Source organism: Balaenoptera acutorostrata, chromosome 20 (genome assembly GCF_949987535.1).
Source record: "Balaenoptera acutorostrata chromosome 20, mBalAcu1.1, whole genome shotgun sequence".
NCBI classification, from domain to species: Eukaryota; Metazoa; Chordata; class Mammalia; order Artiodactyla; family Balaenopteridae; genus Balaenoptera; species Balaenoptera acutorostrata.
The window spans coordinates 46,665,044-46,679,378 of record NC_080083.1 but is presented as its reverse complement, the minus strand read 5'-3'; the positions used below and the strand labels follow the sequence as shown (position 1 = coordinate 46,679,378).

Sequence of the window (14,335 nt, the reverse complement as noted above, 5' to 3'; positions counted from 1 at the left end):
TCCGTTATAAACAGCGCGTGCGCAGGCGCGCGCGTGTGCAGGCACGCGTGTGCAGGCGCGCGTGCGTGTGCAGGCGCGCGTGCGCAGGCGCCCCGAGCCGCGCACGCGCAGTAAAGGTAGGATGGTGGTGTTGGTACCTTTTGTGGTTCCCATCGTGGGTGACAAAACCTTGCTGGTGTGGGAGCTGAGCTGTGGACCCACGGCCGAGGCCTTGCAAGTGAGCCGAGCCGGGGCAGAGGGAGGGGTGGAGGAAGCCACCTCGCGCCTCAGTAACTGGGCGCCCCAGGGTACTGCTTCAGCACCTCATCTGCCTGCAGTCTCTGCTGAGAGGAATCTTAGTTCTAGAGCCGACCTGAGTAGTCAGCTCGCCCCCACAGATTTTTGAGAGATAGTTCCCAACAGCCGGCATTGCCTCCTAATGCTTCTCGAAGCTTAGGATTTCAGAGGGAAAGCTGTTCCTGAAATGAGAAGTGTTTGGAGTTGCAGGATCACCACAGTTGCCTGCGGCGAAGGGCTGGGGGAATAGAAAGGAACGGGCGGTTTGGCTTCCTGGGCGTGAAATTTCCTGCACTTACTTAGCATGGGCCCACCCTACAGCATTCTCTGTTCACAGACTTCTCCCAGTTTGGCCTTCTGTATTCGGTCCGAGTCTTCCCAAACGCAGCAGTGGCCGGTCCTGTGTTCTATGCCATCATCGAGGTTTATTCAGCAAGGGATGCCCACAGAGCCCAAAAGGCATGCGACCAGAAGCAGCTTTTTCAGACATCTCCAGTGAAGGTGGGTCCAAATGTGGAATTCCTCGCTCTACTGGGATGAAGTGCTGAATTTAAAACGAATAGGCCATCGGGAATTCCCTGGCGGTCCAGTGGTTAGGACTTTCACTGCTGAGGGCCCGGGTTCAATCCCTGGTCCGGGAACTAAGATCCCAAGGTGGGGGGGGCGGGGGGCGGAAATAAAAGGCCAACGTTTGTACAGCACTGTGGTGTACAGAATGCTCTCATATGCACTGCTCCACTGATCCCCCAGTTCCCCAGTTCTTTCTTTCTTTTTTTTAGATGAAGAAACTCGAACTCAGGATGGTTAAGTGACTTACTTAAGGTTTATGACAGTAAATGTGGAAACTAGAGGCCAAACCCAAACTGAACTGATGTTAAACCCCATGTCATTTTATACTGCCCCTTAATTTAAGAAATCTTCACAAGAGTCTTCCTTATATTTACTTTTATGTGGATTTTAAATGTGTGAGGTTGACAAATTGTTTTTTAAATTAATTAATTAATTAATTAATTTTTGGCTGCGTTGGGTCTTGTTGCTAAGCGCCGGCGTTGTCTAGTTGCGGAGAGCGGGGGTTGCTCTTCGTTGCGGTGCGTGGGCTTCTCATCGCGATGGCTTCTCTTGTTGCGGAGCACGGGTTCTAGGTACGGGGGCTTCAGTAGTTGTGGCTCACGGGCTCTAGAGCACAGGCTCAGTAGTTGTGGCACACGGGCTTAGTTTGTCTGCGGCATGTGGGATCTTCCCGGACCAGGGATCGAACCCGTGTCCCCTGCATTGGCAGGCGGACTCTTAACCACTGTCCCACCAGGGAAGTCCCAAGCTTGACAAACTTTTGTCAGATGTAACATAAAGGAGGCTTCATCATCATCATCACTCTCAAATTGCCTATTCAGAACTCCCTTCAGATTCCAGAAGATGGTTAAAATAGTCTTTAATGCTTTGTAGAAACCTTATTCCATATTAACATGCCATCCAATTTTACTTCCCCAGAATTAAGATTTCATTATGTGCCTCCTCCATTCAGCCACCATTCCTTTTTCAAGGACCTTTTCAATGCCTCTGAATAAGTGAGTGAGGCTTCGATTTCCCAGACCTTTCACTTTATAATTGTGTGTCTTCTCTGATTGGCTTCTTGCTCTGGCTACTTCCTACTGACCTTGCTGCCTATTCTCACCCCTATTTCTTTACTCACTGATTTCACCTTTATTGAATCTGAGAACTCTCCTCAGATGTGACTCCAGGTACACTACCTCCCACTTCTGTACCCTGTTTAACACCCTCTTCAATCCTGGCTGTACTCCCTGGGATTGAAATGATTTCGTGTCAGACCTTCTTTAATTTGTGGACCCTACGACCATTTCACATAACCCCTCAGATATTACGGATGGTCCTGGAAAGATTATGAAACAGTTACTTGGTATCAGTTGTGAGTAATGAGTTCTTTTCTTATATTGGACATTAAGACCATTCCATAAGCTTAGGTTCTGAGATTGTCACAGCATAAAGCCCGTCACTGATAGAGTAATGAGGAAAATGTTCTACAAGTCACTATAGACTTGAGAGGAAAGGGCATTCGTATTCGATTTCTTTATTTAATGCAGAGCCTTAGTTTACTACCCGCACCCCCGAAATTGTTACCTACTTTAATTATGCGTTCTCTTTAAATTTTATTTATTTATTTATTTGGTTGCACCGGGTCTTAGTTGCAGCAGGCGGGCTCCTTAGTTGCGGCTCAAGGGCTCCCCAGTTGCGGCACGTGGTTCCCCCAGTTGCAGCAGGCAGGCTCCTTTAGTTGTGGCTCGCAGGCTCCTTAACTGTGGCGTGCAAACTCTTAGTTGCAGCATGCACGTGAGACCTAGTTCCCTGACCAGGGATCGAACCCGGGCCCCCTGCATTGGGAGCACGGAATCTTAACCACTGCACCAGCAGGGAAGTTCCAATTATGTCTTCTTTTATTCATTAGCAGGCAAATATACTTCTTATCTTTTTTCCCCTGTATTTTTTATAAATACAGACAAGAGAATAACATCTTCAAATAAAATGAAGGAAAGGCCTAATGTATCTGAGTTTTTCTCAGTAGCACGAAGGGAAATGTTTGCCAGCAAGAACTGTGGCAAGGTTATCCCAGATGTCAACTGTCTCTACTACCCAGGGGCTCAGAGCCCTTCTGAAGCTTCCTAATTGTCCAGGACAGCTCCATTATGACTCACCATACAGGGCCTAGCTTCCCTGTTTTAAATGTTGCGACACTCAGCATTTAAAAATTAGTCTTCATTTCTCCTTCCCAGCAGGCAGCTTCAGTTGGAGAAAGTAATTTCATTGTCTTATGTACTCATTCATTCACTCAGTCAACAGACCATCCCTCCTCTATTATGTGCCAAGATGTATGCTTGTTTCTGGTAACAAGGAAAGAATAATATATGGTTCCTTCAAGCACTTAAGGAGCTCATAAACTAGTGACAGAGGAAGATGCACAAACACATCAATAAAGAATTAACAATGCTTTGACTTTATTTGTATTATTTGAATGTTTATGACTATATTTACATACTGCACCCTGTTCAAAATGGAAATAGACATTTAAGAAAGAACTAGTGATGTAAAAACTCCACAGTAATATGTAAGTTATTTAGAGAGTTAAGACTGGAAATATTTGCACTCTCAAAGAAGCTTGTTAATGCAGATGAACCTCTAATTCTTTTGGTTGCTTTATTTACATTTATCGAGGTATACGTATTCCCTCTTCTAACAGGGGTTAGTAACTTGGGGAGGGGGTGCTACAGATTAAGGTCCTAATTCAGTGGCAGGTCCATCTTATCTCCTCTTCAGGTCATATTCTCAAGCAGGAGCTACAGGATGAGACGACTAAAACAGTTCACTTCCTTTGCTTACCCCCAGCCCCATAACAGGCTTCTGCTGGGCTTCCTTGCTTGCTTTCATCATCACTTTCACCACCAGAGGTCAGGGAACCTTCCGGTTAATCAGGGGCCCTGGAAATGATGCAGAAAAGTACTGACTTAAAAATAATAAATAACATTTATTTAGGGCTCACTGTGAACTCATTGCTTAAAATGTCCTACTTAATCTTCACAACCACTCTATGAAATTGGTATTGATAAATCTCAGGTATATCCAAAATAAGTCTCTGTGTAGGGTTGTGATATTTTTAGGTCTTTTATGTCTTCAGGTTCGTCTCGGCACCAGACATAAGGCGGTTCAACATAATACGCTTGCCCCAAACAGCTCCAGATGCCAAGAATTGGCAAATTACTACTTTGGTTTCAATGGGTGGTCAAAAAGGATCATCAAGGTAAACTCTGTAGATTTTCTTTGACTAACCAGACTCCTTTCAACATTGAACTCCTAGACTTGAGAGAGAAGAATGGAACAGGGCTATGGGGAGGAGATGTGAGAGGCTTCCACACGGAAGTATCTGAGCATTGGCCTGCCACCTAGAATTAGTGATAATCTCAATGACTTGGATGGTGGTGTCCATAATTTTCTCCAGTATTTGTATGGTATATAATACAAAAGAGTTGTCCCTATCTAGTCATTCATGTGCAAGTCTCACTTGATTTTGAAGCTATAGCATACCTCAACTATTACCTGGGATTGCTGGAGTTTAGTTTTAATTTCTAACAACAGAATATTTGGAAGTCTAGCCTTTCATTCAAAATCCTAACAGCTTCAGGATCTTTCTAACCTTGAAGAAAGGGAAAATGAAGATATTGTGACACCACTTCAGAAGCAATAGCCTGAAGTTCTTCTGTGCTTCAGAGGTGGTGTTGCCCTCCCACGAGTGCAGGAGTCCTGGAGTTGGCATGGCTGAGGAAGGAACCTTTGGGTAAGTTGGAGGAAGGTCTGTTTTCCAGTATGTGTGTGTGGGGGGGGGGGTGAGGGAGTGGGATTGCTCTTTTTTCCTTTCTTTCTGAAACTCAACTTTTCAGATACATCATCACCTTTTCTAAGCAACTAAAGCCCTGGGCAGAATTTTTCTGCCTGACAATATAGGTTTTTATCTTAGGCGATACCTGACAGCACCTTAAACTTTAGAATTTTAGAACTGACTGCCTGCCAAGAAGCTTAGGAGGAGGGAAAATTAGTTAGTTTTTGTTTTTGCTTTTTGTTTTTGTTTAATAATTTGTTTTGTGCTAAAATAGTCCTTCAAATACAGATGTCTTCTGGCCTTCAGTTATCCCAACAAAATCATTGTCTAAAGATTGAAATAAACTCTTGTGTAAATGTTCAGTCCTTTGCCTCCTATAGAAGGGCCTGAGTGGAAAAAGTAAATGTAGATCCCTAGAAAGGGGATTCCGATTGGTACTGAGTTTTTTCCTAGAATCCATGGCACTTGGGCTTAGGGTTTTAAGTCAGAGGCAGGGCTGTTAGCGAATGGAGTAGAGGAGGCTCCACCATCCACCTGAGTGGGTGATGGTTGAGGAGAGGCCAGATCATCTGCACTGCCACCAAGTCTATCTCACTGTATGAATCCAGCCCTTTAGGCACAGGAGAGCAGGGTCTGTAGCAGTGTAGCCTCAGCTTGTCCATTTGAAATCTGTGAGTAATATGAGATTTGTGCCACGTCCTTGGTTTGCATTTCCCGTCTAGTTAGTATTTTAGGAACTTCCAGAATAGATCTGAGCAGTGAAACTGTGCCATGCCAGGGTACACCTACAACAGAGACATTCAGCTGTACCCCAGTGTTGTGCCTGCCCTTAATCACTAAGGTAGTGAGCTAAGAATCACAGATGCTTTTTTAGTTTTAAACATATAACCTAGAAATCAGTTATTCAGATGGCAGGCATTTTAAATTCATCTCTTTTGGTTGGATTTAGGGTCATTATCATTCCTTATGAAAAGGAAGGTAACCCAGAAGCTTGCTATTCAGAAGGCTATGACAGATGCATTCCAGAAACTGCTGATTGTGGTTTTAGGTAAGACCTTTTTGACTGTCCTTGAAGTGCTTCAGTTTCAGTGAGCAAAGAAACTTATTTGAAAAGTTAATTGGATGAAAGTAATGGTTATCTAAAACATTACATATTCTTTCATTCACCAGATGCTGTCACAGCAGCAGTCTTAAATTTGTTCTTTGTGGCATTTATGAGAAAAACGACAGCAACTATTATTGTCCCCAGTGTTGAGATGTAGAATGACTTGCCTCAGTTCATACAGAAAGTGTTTGGTCCCGTTCTTCCTCAATTGCTTGCTTATCATACAGAATAGTGCAGTGATTATAAGCCTTGGACACCTGTGTTTGAGTCCTAACTTTGTCTCCTAGATTTTGTTGTTGTTGTTGTTGTTGCAATTTTAGGTTTTTCTAGCCGGAGACATCTGAAGGTATTGAATATCTCTAAGCTGCAATTTCTTTATCTGCACATAGGGTTAGTAATTCAGCTCATCACCTAATGGGGGATATTGTAAGAGTAAATGAGATGATGAATGTAAAAAGCTTAGAACTATGCCTGAAACATAGTAAGCAGACAAAATATATTGACTATTATTATTATCGTTGTTGTTTTCTTGTTGAAGAGTTTATTAGATTATGTTTTTGGAATGAGTTTAATTTCAGTTTTCATTTCTGATATATTGGGTGAATATGATTCTTATATAATAATCGGCTACGTTTTTGTGAGCCTTGAAAGTGGTCATGCTACTGAATAGCGTTGATTGTGTTCCCTATCGAGTTATACAGCGGTGAGAATGTGACAGGCTGTGCCCAAAGGAAACTCTATGATTAGTAGATTCCCGGAACAGAATTGCTCCCCTGCTTCACAGCCCTGCAGGCGTAGAGACTGAGAAATCCTAGCTAAGTTGTCAGAGACCTTATTTGCTTGTAAGAGTTGACCGTGGATTGGTCTTGGCCTTCCAGGCTGGGCAGTCCTTCCAGTGAAGTTTGACTTCCCTGGTCATCAGGCAGAATCTCCATCAGCTGTCAACTCTGGGTAACAACCTTTAAGAACCAAACTAAATGTCTGGGTTGTTTGTCCCTAATATGCAAAGGTATTCCTTATATGTACTCAAAACTCCTTAGACCAAAAAGCCTGGTGGCTCTAGCTTGCCTTGAGGAAAGCTGTATTGTCCAAAAGGCACATGGGCCAGTTTCTGCCAGTAGAGCGTTCAAATGCTCTCTCTCTCTGTCTGTGTCTCCAAAGCTTTGTTCATTGTATCTGGTAGAATTTTGGTCCCAAGGAGTAGGCACTTGCCTTGCTTCTAATATGAAGTATCTATTATAGTCCAGTGGTATCTATCCCAGGTTTGAACTCACTTTGACCCCCACCTAATGCCTTCCTATTTACTTGTATTGTGATTGAACATTTTTGTTTCCACAGCTTTTCATTCCTTTGTCATTATTCCTTAGTTCTTATTTCTAAGATCATAAAGGTTTTTGAACCAAAGTTGACACTTCTTATATATTTTTTCACAAATAATTATGATTAAAAACTGATGTGTCAGATGAGGGAACTTCTAGGAAAATGCTCTTATTTTCTGCTTTTAGAAATCAAAAGAATGTCTAATTATTGGGTGCTACCATTGTATACAGGAAGTTTTAGAACAAGAAAACTTCTGAATTGATCCTTGTTAACTTTATTTCAGAAAGTGGTAAAATAGCTGTGGCATATAGACCCTGTGAAGAGGTCACCGATGATGCTAGAACCGAAGAGGAACTACAGGATTTAATTCAAGTATGTGGAGATAAAAACTCAAGGGGTACACAGCCAGTGTAGCCGTAATTCAAAACAACCAGCAGGATTTGGAAGACTTTGGCATGTCTACTCAGCTCTGTCATCCTTTGGAAAATGTGAAACTCTGAAACTGCTTTTGAGGCAGGGAATTTCTAGGACTTCTCCAAGTCCCGAGCCTTGTCTCTGGCCCCTTACTTGAAGTTTGGAGAGCAGGATTGAGGGCCATCAGTGTACGTCTACAGTTGTGGACACAGGAGAAGACACAGGCCTTTTAGAACTCCCCTCAAATAGAATTGCAGGGATTTGGGAACAAAGTAACTATGGCCTTAAGTGTGATTATGCTACAGTGTTTAAAAACTATTCATGCCTTTCAAGTAAGGTATATTACCCAGATCTCAGCATCTCATATATATCTTGTGTTAAATGTTTTGCAGAAGAACCTTTCTGTAAATCAATTATATGGATGCCTCGAATTAGGGATTAAGTTGTCAATGTAATTGCTAAAAGAAAACATTAATGTACTGCATATAGGATTTTTTTTTTTTTTAAGTATTTGTTTATTTATTTATTTATGGCTGCGTTGGGTCTTCGTTTCTGTGCGAGGGCTTTCTCTAGTTGCGGCAAGCGGGGGCCACTCTTCATCGCGGTGCGCAGGCCTCTCACTATCGCGGCCTCTCCCGTTGCGGAGCACAGGCTCCAGACGCGCAGGCTCAGTAATTGTGGCTCACGGGCCCAGCCGCTCCACGGCATGCGGGATCCTCCCAGACCAGGGCTCGAACCCGGGTCCCCTGCATTGGTAGGCAGATTCTCAACCACTGCGCCACCAGGGAAGCCCTGCATATAGGATTTTTATTAAAAAGGAGCAAAAAATGTGTTTCATGTCATTGAGAGCTTAATTTGGGGCTAGATTTCTGATTACTTAACTCACCCCAATGTTGCAAAGTTTGTTTTGAAGGGAAGAAAGTAGAGAAAGAAAAGGTGGTTATGTTCTGAAAAATGTAAAAATTTTGAAAGTTTTTCCTGTACAAAATAATTAATTTAATTCAATTTAAATCAGTCAAGGAAACTTCAAACATATCCATGTTTGGGCTTTAAGAAGTCTAACTTCCTGTGAAATGTGAGAGGAAAGGATTCCGTATTGGTACTAAAGATTTCGGAAACCTGATTATAACAACAGATCCATTCCTAAATGAGGCCAATCTTGGAATCAGTTCCATTTAGAAACCATTATGTGCTAGGCACTGGAAATAAGATGAAGCTCCTTCTCTCTTGGGGTTTAGGTGTTAAAGGTGTACCAGACAATTAAAAAGGACTAAAATTAAATAGATTACGAAAAGGACTGTGAAGAAAGTAAACTGGGTGCTAGTTAGAGTATTTCAAGAAAATTACTTAACATGCTGACTTTAACATTCTAAGTGTCTTCTCCGTGTGTGCACACAGGGTAGACCTCTGAAAAGTGACACTGTAGTTTTTTCTAGATTGATGGCTCTGTTGAGACAAGGTGGGATGGGGGAAGTTTTCCCATGCTAATGTAAAGGGCCATTCACTTGGTTTTAGACTCTCTTTCCCAGAATGAATTGCTCACCTGCCCCAAAGCCCTCCTACAGAAGTTCTGGAGTCATCACTGATTCAGTGGTAACCCCTAATAACAGAGTGGTGAATTAATCATGAGACGTGAATACTGAGAGTTTGGAGGAAATGGCAACATTTTAGAATAACTGTAAGGTGTGTTCCCCTCCCGCCACCCTAGCTGGTGCTCATTTTGCAGGTCAGCTACTTTTCTTGTCAGCCGTGTGGCCAAAGGGGAGAAGAATGCCTCTCAGACTTGAGCTTTGAGGAGGAAGAGTTCACATTGCCAGAACTGGACTAGCACTTTTGAATTTCCCAGAATGCCAGGTCCTGTGGTTTCCTTGGGAAGCTCTGCATCCTTCCCAACCCCCCGCCACCCCTGGGCCGCTGGAGTTTGGGGCCACTCGGGTCTGCAGCCCAAATCCCGCCTCATTGTTTGGGGCCAGGGAGGGCAGGGAGGGCTTGGGAAGAGGGCCCGGCAGGAGGTAATTGTCGCTTTTGCAAGGGGAAGAATGGCTTGCGCCCTGGGGACTCTGGGAAAAAGGCCCACTCTGGTGGCGCGCATTGGATCTCCCCAGGGACCTAATAATGGTGGTGGTGGAAATAAACACGTCATAAATAACGGGTGGGACATTAGGCGGGGGAGGGGCACGCGGTTGCTGACGTGAGCCCTGGCGTCGGCGCTGGCATAGCGGTTCAGCTCGGACGCAGGATGTGGCTCCGGCTCCTCAGTGGCCTGGGTCACTGCGCCTGGGAGCCGCCGCGTGTTATGTCCCGGCTGCGCCTTTGGTTGCCACGGCTCTTCGTCATGTGGCAACAACTGTGGCTAGTAGTCCTGGCAGTTCAGCCTCCGGAGTGGGCCCTGGACCCCGTCCAGGTGACACCCAACCCCGCGCGGCTGACCGAGGCTTGGTCTTCATACGCCTCAGACCCCCCTCCCAAGTTGCCCCATGCCCTTACACCCCTGGCAGAAGCCGGGGGCTTTAATTATTTGACGTCCTCGTCTCCAGTCCAGATGTTGGCCCCGCCTCATCAGGAGTTGACTGAGACTGAGGTTCCACACCCGGACACGGATTCGGTTGGAGAGCTGCCTACAGGGCCAGATCAGTTTGCTGTTCCACAGCAGGATGTGAGTAATGAGCAAACCCAACATCAAAAGCTCCCAGAGGAAGTTCCAGTGCTAGAGTGGAATCAGAATCAGGCCTTGGTTCTGCCTTCTCGACACAAAAGTAAGAGTAAAAACAGAGCTCTAGATCAGGCTGAAGGTCACCAATCATTTGAAATACTTGTTCCACATCTAGGTAGTAAGAGCTCAAAACCAGTGAAGTTTATTGTTTCACCCCCAAACCTGAAGAAAGATCTAGTTCAGCACCAACGGCTTGCCAAAGTTGTTGGAACTACAGGCCAATTTGAAAAAACAACTCAGGGTCTAGAACAACAGTTGCAGGGTGATTATTTAGATCCCAGTACGGATGCCTTTTATCCTGAGGAGAGGCTACCTACAGATTTTCTGGGGAGCCCAGATGAACCTCCAGAGCCCCCTGAGGAAGCTGAAATTTCTCCATCCCAGCAGGAGGCCGAAACTCGTCATCCAGAGCGCACTGAGGAGGCTGAATCTTTACCCCAGCAAGAGGCCCCTGCTCAGCATCCACAGACCCCTGAGGAGGTTGAATCTTTTTCACCCCAGGCAGAGGCCCAGGCTCAGCATCCAGAGCCCACTGAAGAGGTAGAACCACCTCCACTTCATCAGGAGGCTCCATCTCAGCCTTCAGAGGCCCCTGAGGAACTAGAAACTTCAAGTCCTCAGGAGGCCCTAGCCCAGACTTTGGAGACACTTAAGGAGGTTGTAGTTCAACCGGTAGCACATCATGGGGTAAATGAAGCTCAGCAGTCAAACTTGTACCATGTCACTGTTAAACCTCTGGATCTGGCACTTACCATAACTCCACAGGTCACTAAAGAGGTTGAACCTTCTCCAGTCCAGCAGGAGACGCCATCTCAGCCTCCAGAGAGCCCTGAGGAGGTTGCACCTCCGCCAGTCCAGCAGCGGGCCCCATCTCAGCCTCCAGAGCTCCCTGAGGAGGTTGAACCTTCTCTACTCCATCAAGAGGCCCCAACTGAGACTCCAGGGTTCCCTACTGAGTATGTACTTCAAATTCCAGTGAGTGATGAGGTAGTATCTCTACCTGGCGTTCAGCGTCACGCTCATTCAAACTTGCCCAGTGTTACACTTCAACCTCTGGATTTGGAACTTACCATCACTCCAGAGCCCACTACGGAAGCTGAACTTCCTACAGCTCAAGAGGAGGCCCTGGCTCCACCTCTTGAGCACCCTGAGGAGAGAGAATCTTCTCCAACCCAACAAGAGACCTTAGCTAAGCCTCCAGAGCCTCCTGGAGAGGTTGAGCCTTCACGTGAGCGGGAGCAACCAGCTCCGCCTCCAGAGCCTTCTTCAGGGGAGGTGGAACCTTCTCCAACTCAACAGGAACAGCCAGCTCAACCTCCAGAGCATCTCGAAATGACAGTTTCACCTCCAAGTCACCATCATGCTGAGCATTCAAACTTATCCAGTGTCGCTGTCAAACCTGCAGATGTGGAGCTTACCATAACAAAAGAACCCACGCCAGAGGTGGGACCTTCTCCAAATCAGCAGAAGCCTTCAGCTCAGCCCTCAGTGCCCCTTACTAATGCAGAATTTTCTACAACCCAGCATGAGGCCCCCACGCTGCGTTCACAGCCACCTGAGGAGGTTGAACCTTTGCCAGTTCAACAGGAGGCTTCAGCCCAATCTCCAGAAGCCGGTCCACATAACAAACCTTCAGTACAAGAGGAGACCCCAGCTCAGTATCCAGAGCATCCTGGAGAAGAAGTTACACCTGCCACAACCCAGCAGGAGACTCCAGATCAGCATCCACAGGCTCCTGAGGTTGTACCTTCTCCACCTCAGCAGGAAGCCAGAGCTCAGCATCCACAGTCTCCTGGTGAGGTTGAATCCTCTCCAACTCAGTCTCCAGAGCTCTCTAATGTGACTGTAGTTTTCTCTCCGGAGCATCATGTGACAACAGTGTCTCCTCTAGGTCAGGATCAAGCTCAGCTTCTGCAGCAGCCCGATGTCACTGTTAAACCTGTGGGTCTTGCACTTATCGTAACTCCAGCGTTCACTAATGAGGTTGAAACTTCTCCACCCCAACAAGAAACCTCGGCTCAGTCTACAGTGTCCCCTGAGCAGTTGGAACCTTTGTCAGTCCAGCAAGAGGTTTCAGATCAGCATCCAACCCCCACTGAAAATGTTGAAACTTTTCCAGTTCAGCAGGGAGCCCCAACTCAACCAACATACCCCGAGGTGACATTTCCAAATCCAGAGCAAGTTCAGGCTCAGCATCCAACCTTGACTGAGGTCACAATTCAACCTTTGGACCTTGAACTGACCATAAGGCCCGAACCCACTAAGGAGGATGAACCTTCTCCAACCATGCAGGAGACCTTAACCCAGCCTCCAGAACCACCTAAGGAGGTTTTTGTAGCTCAGCCTCCAGTATATCAGAACCCAATAGTTCCAGCACCAGATCAGGATCACACTGAGCCTCCAACATCACCCAGTGTCAGAGTTCAACCTTTAGACCAGGGGCTTACCACAACTCCAGAACCTACTACAGAGTCTGAACATTCTACAGCCCTGCAGCAGACTACAGCTCCCCCTCCAAAACACCCTGAGGTGACACTTGCACAGCCAAACCTGACTCAAGTCACAGTTCCACCTGGGGACCTGGGAGTTAACATATCTCAGCAACCAAGGCCATCTGAGACAGTTCCTTCGACTCAGTATTCGGTACCCACTGGTCTTCCTGGTGTAAAATATACCCCAGAAAAGAAGCAGCCAGAACAGAATGCCACCACAAACATCAGCATATGTGAGCTCTGTACCTGCAAAAATGAGACACTGTCGTGTGTTGGTCTCAGCCCAAAGCAGAAGCTCCACAGAGTGCCTGAGCCAGAGCCTAACGCCTACAACGGCACCTTCACCATCATGTAAGAATCGCCTTTGCTCATTTGTTCTCTGCATCCTGCCTGACATGGCAGCCTTTCTTCAGGTCTTCCTGGGTCCTCCTTATCTCCCCAACCCACACTGACTGACTTTCTGTTTCCACCTTTTGTTTGTCAATGATTCCTTGTCTTCATTCTCCTTCTTACTATTTTTCCCTCTCCTCCAGTCTTTTACTTTTAATTGCCCTTATTTTTTCCTTCTCCATTTTTTTACCCCATTCTTTAATTCCTTAACATCTACTCTTCTCCCATCTTTACTCCATCCTCTTTACAGCGACATGTCCCTCTCCCCATCTCATTGGTGGTAGTACAACAAAGTGGTTAAGAGTAGAGATTCCGGAGCCAGACTACCTGGGTTTGAACCCAGGTCTGTCATTTATTAGCTTTATGGCTCAATTTCCTCATCTGTAAAATGGGGATTATGGTAGTCATCCTCTCATAGGATGACTCCTATGACTCCTAAATCTGCCAATGACTCCAATCTCATTGGGAGATTTAGATGAGTTGATATAGGTAAAGGTCTTCTATCAGTGCCTAGCATATATTTTAGTGTTAGCTATTATTATTATTCAATCCCTCAGTTATATCTAGAACTCATCTTTGTCCCCTGGCTTTCTATATGTAGCACCCATTTTGTGCCCAACCCAGGGCTAAGTACTGTGGGAGCCACAGAAGTCTATGGCATTGTCTCCAGAACATGACAATGACAAGTGGGGAGGAAGGGGATATGCCTTAAAAGGGAGGTAATATATAATTAAGTATTAAGAGAAATACAGATAGGTGCTGTAATTCACCAGAACCTGTAATCACAGGGGTGTGGAGGTCACGGAATGCAGCATGGATAAGCTAAATCTTTAGCTGGGACTTAAAGATTGGCTGTGATTTGTCAGAAAAATAATAGACAGTACAGTCTAGGCAAAGGTGTGACTGCAGGGATGATCAGAATTTAATAGATTAGTCTGGCTGTAAAGAATTGGGTTAGGCAACAATGAAAGATAGGATTACGAAAAACCTTGGCTATTGGCAATGGGGGTTTGAAAGTTACGCTCTGAGATATGGGGAGCCATGCAAGTTTTCAAGCAAGAGAGACAAATGATTAAAACAAGAGGCTGATTTTAGATTTCATATGTAGAGCGATCTAGAGAGGAAAGCTTGATTCAGGGAGTCCAAATAGAATGCTTTAGCAAAATCTAGGAGTAAAGTGAGAAGGGGCCAAATTAGAGTGGTTGTGATGGAAGTAGAAAGAAAATCCTGAGAGTGCTACA

The 14,335-nt window shown here is 45.4% G+C and overlaps 2 protein-coding genes across 12 annotated transcripts in view; both read left to right on the top strand.

Annotated features, from left to right (window-relative positions):
* The first annotated feature begins 112 nt into the window (after positions 1-112).
* On the top strand, positions 113-9,353 carry LOC130705811 (RAD52 motif-containing protein 1-like). Its single transcript, XM_057535155.1, has 7 exons — positions 113-217; positions 598-777; positions 3,962-4,084; positions 4,552-4,618; positions 5,610-5,708; positions 7,369-7,457; positions 9,226-9,353. The coding sequence occupies exons 1-7, from the start codon at positions 122-124 to the stop codon at positions 9,325-9,327; spliced, it is 756 nt and encodes a 251-aa protein (XP_057391138.1). The 5' UTR covers positions 113-121; the 3' UTR covers positions 9,328-9,353.
* The window catches only part of LOC130705808 (leucine-rich repeat-containing protein 37A3-like), a 651,297-nt gene continuing 646,187 nt past the window's right edge, over positions 9,226-14,335 (top strand). For 9 of the 11 annotated variants that reach the window (XM_057535145.1, XM_057535143.1, XM_057535141.1 and 6 more), the window contains exons 1-2: positions 9,226-9,353; positions 10,037-13,055. In XM_057535145.1, the coding sequence (XP_057391128.1) occupies positions 9,347-9,353; positions 10,037-13,055 (3,026 nt within the window). In that variant the 5' untranslated portion in view covers positions 9,226-9,346. The remainder of the gene's footprint in view (positions 9,354-10,036; positions 13,056-14,335) is intronic. The other 2 variants (XM_057535144.1, XM_057535142.1) reach the window with 2 other exon arrangements.

Bases quoted from the DNA above. Each gene is read 5' to 3' on its own strand.
- LOC130705811 (XM_057535155.1), top strand. From the start codon at position 122: ATGGTGGTGTTGGTACCTTTTGTGGTTCCCATCGTGGGTGACAAAACC. The intron at 778-3,961 runs GTGGGTCCAAAT...TTATGTCTTCAG, and splicing joins TTCAGACATCTCCAGTGAAG to GTTCGTCTCGGCACCAGACA. The intron at 5,709-7,368 runs GTAAGACCTTTT...ACTTTATTTCAG, and splicing joins ACTGCTGATTGTGGTTTTAG to AAAGTGGTAAAATAGCTGTG.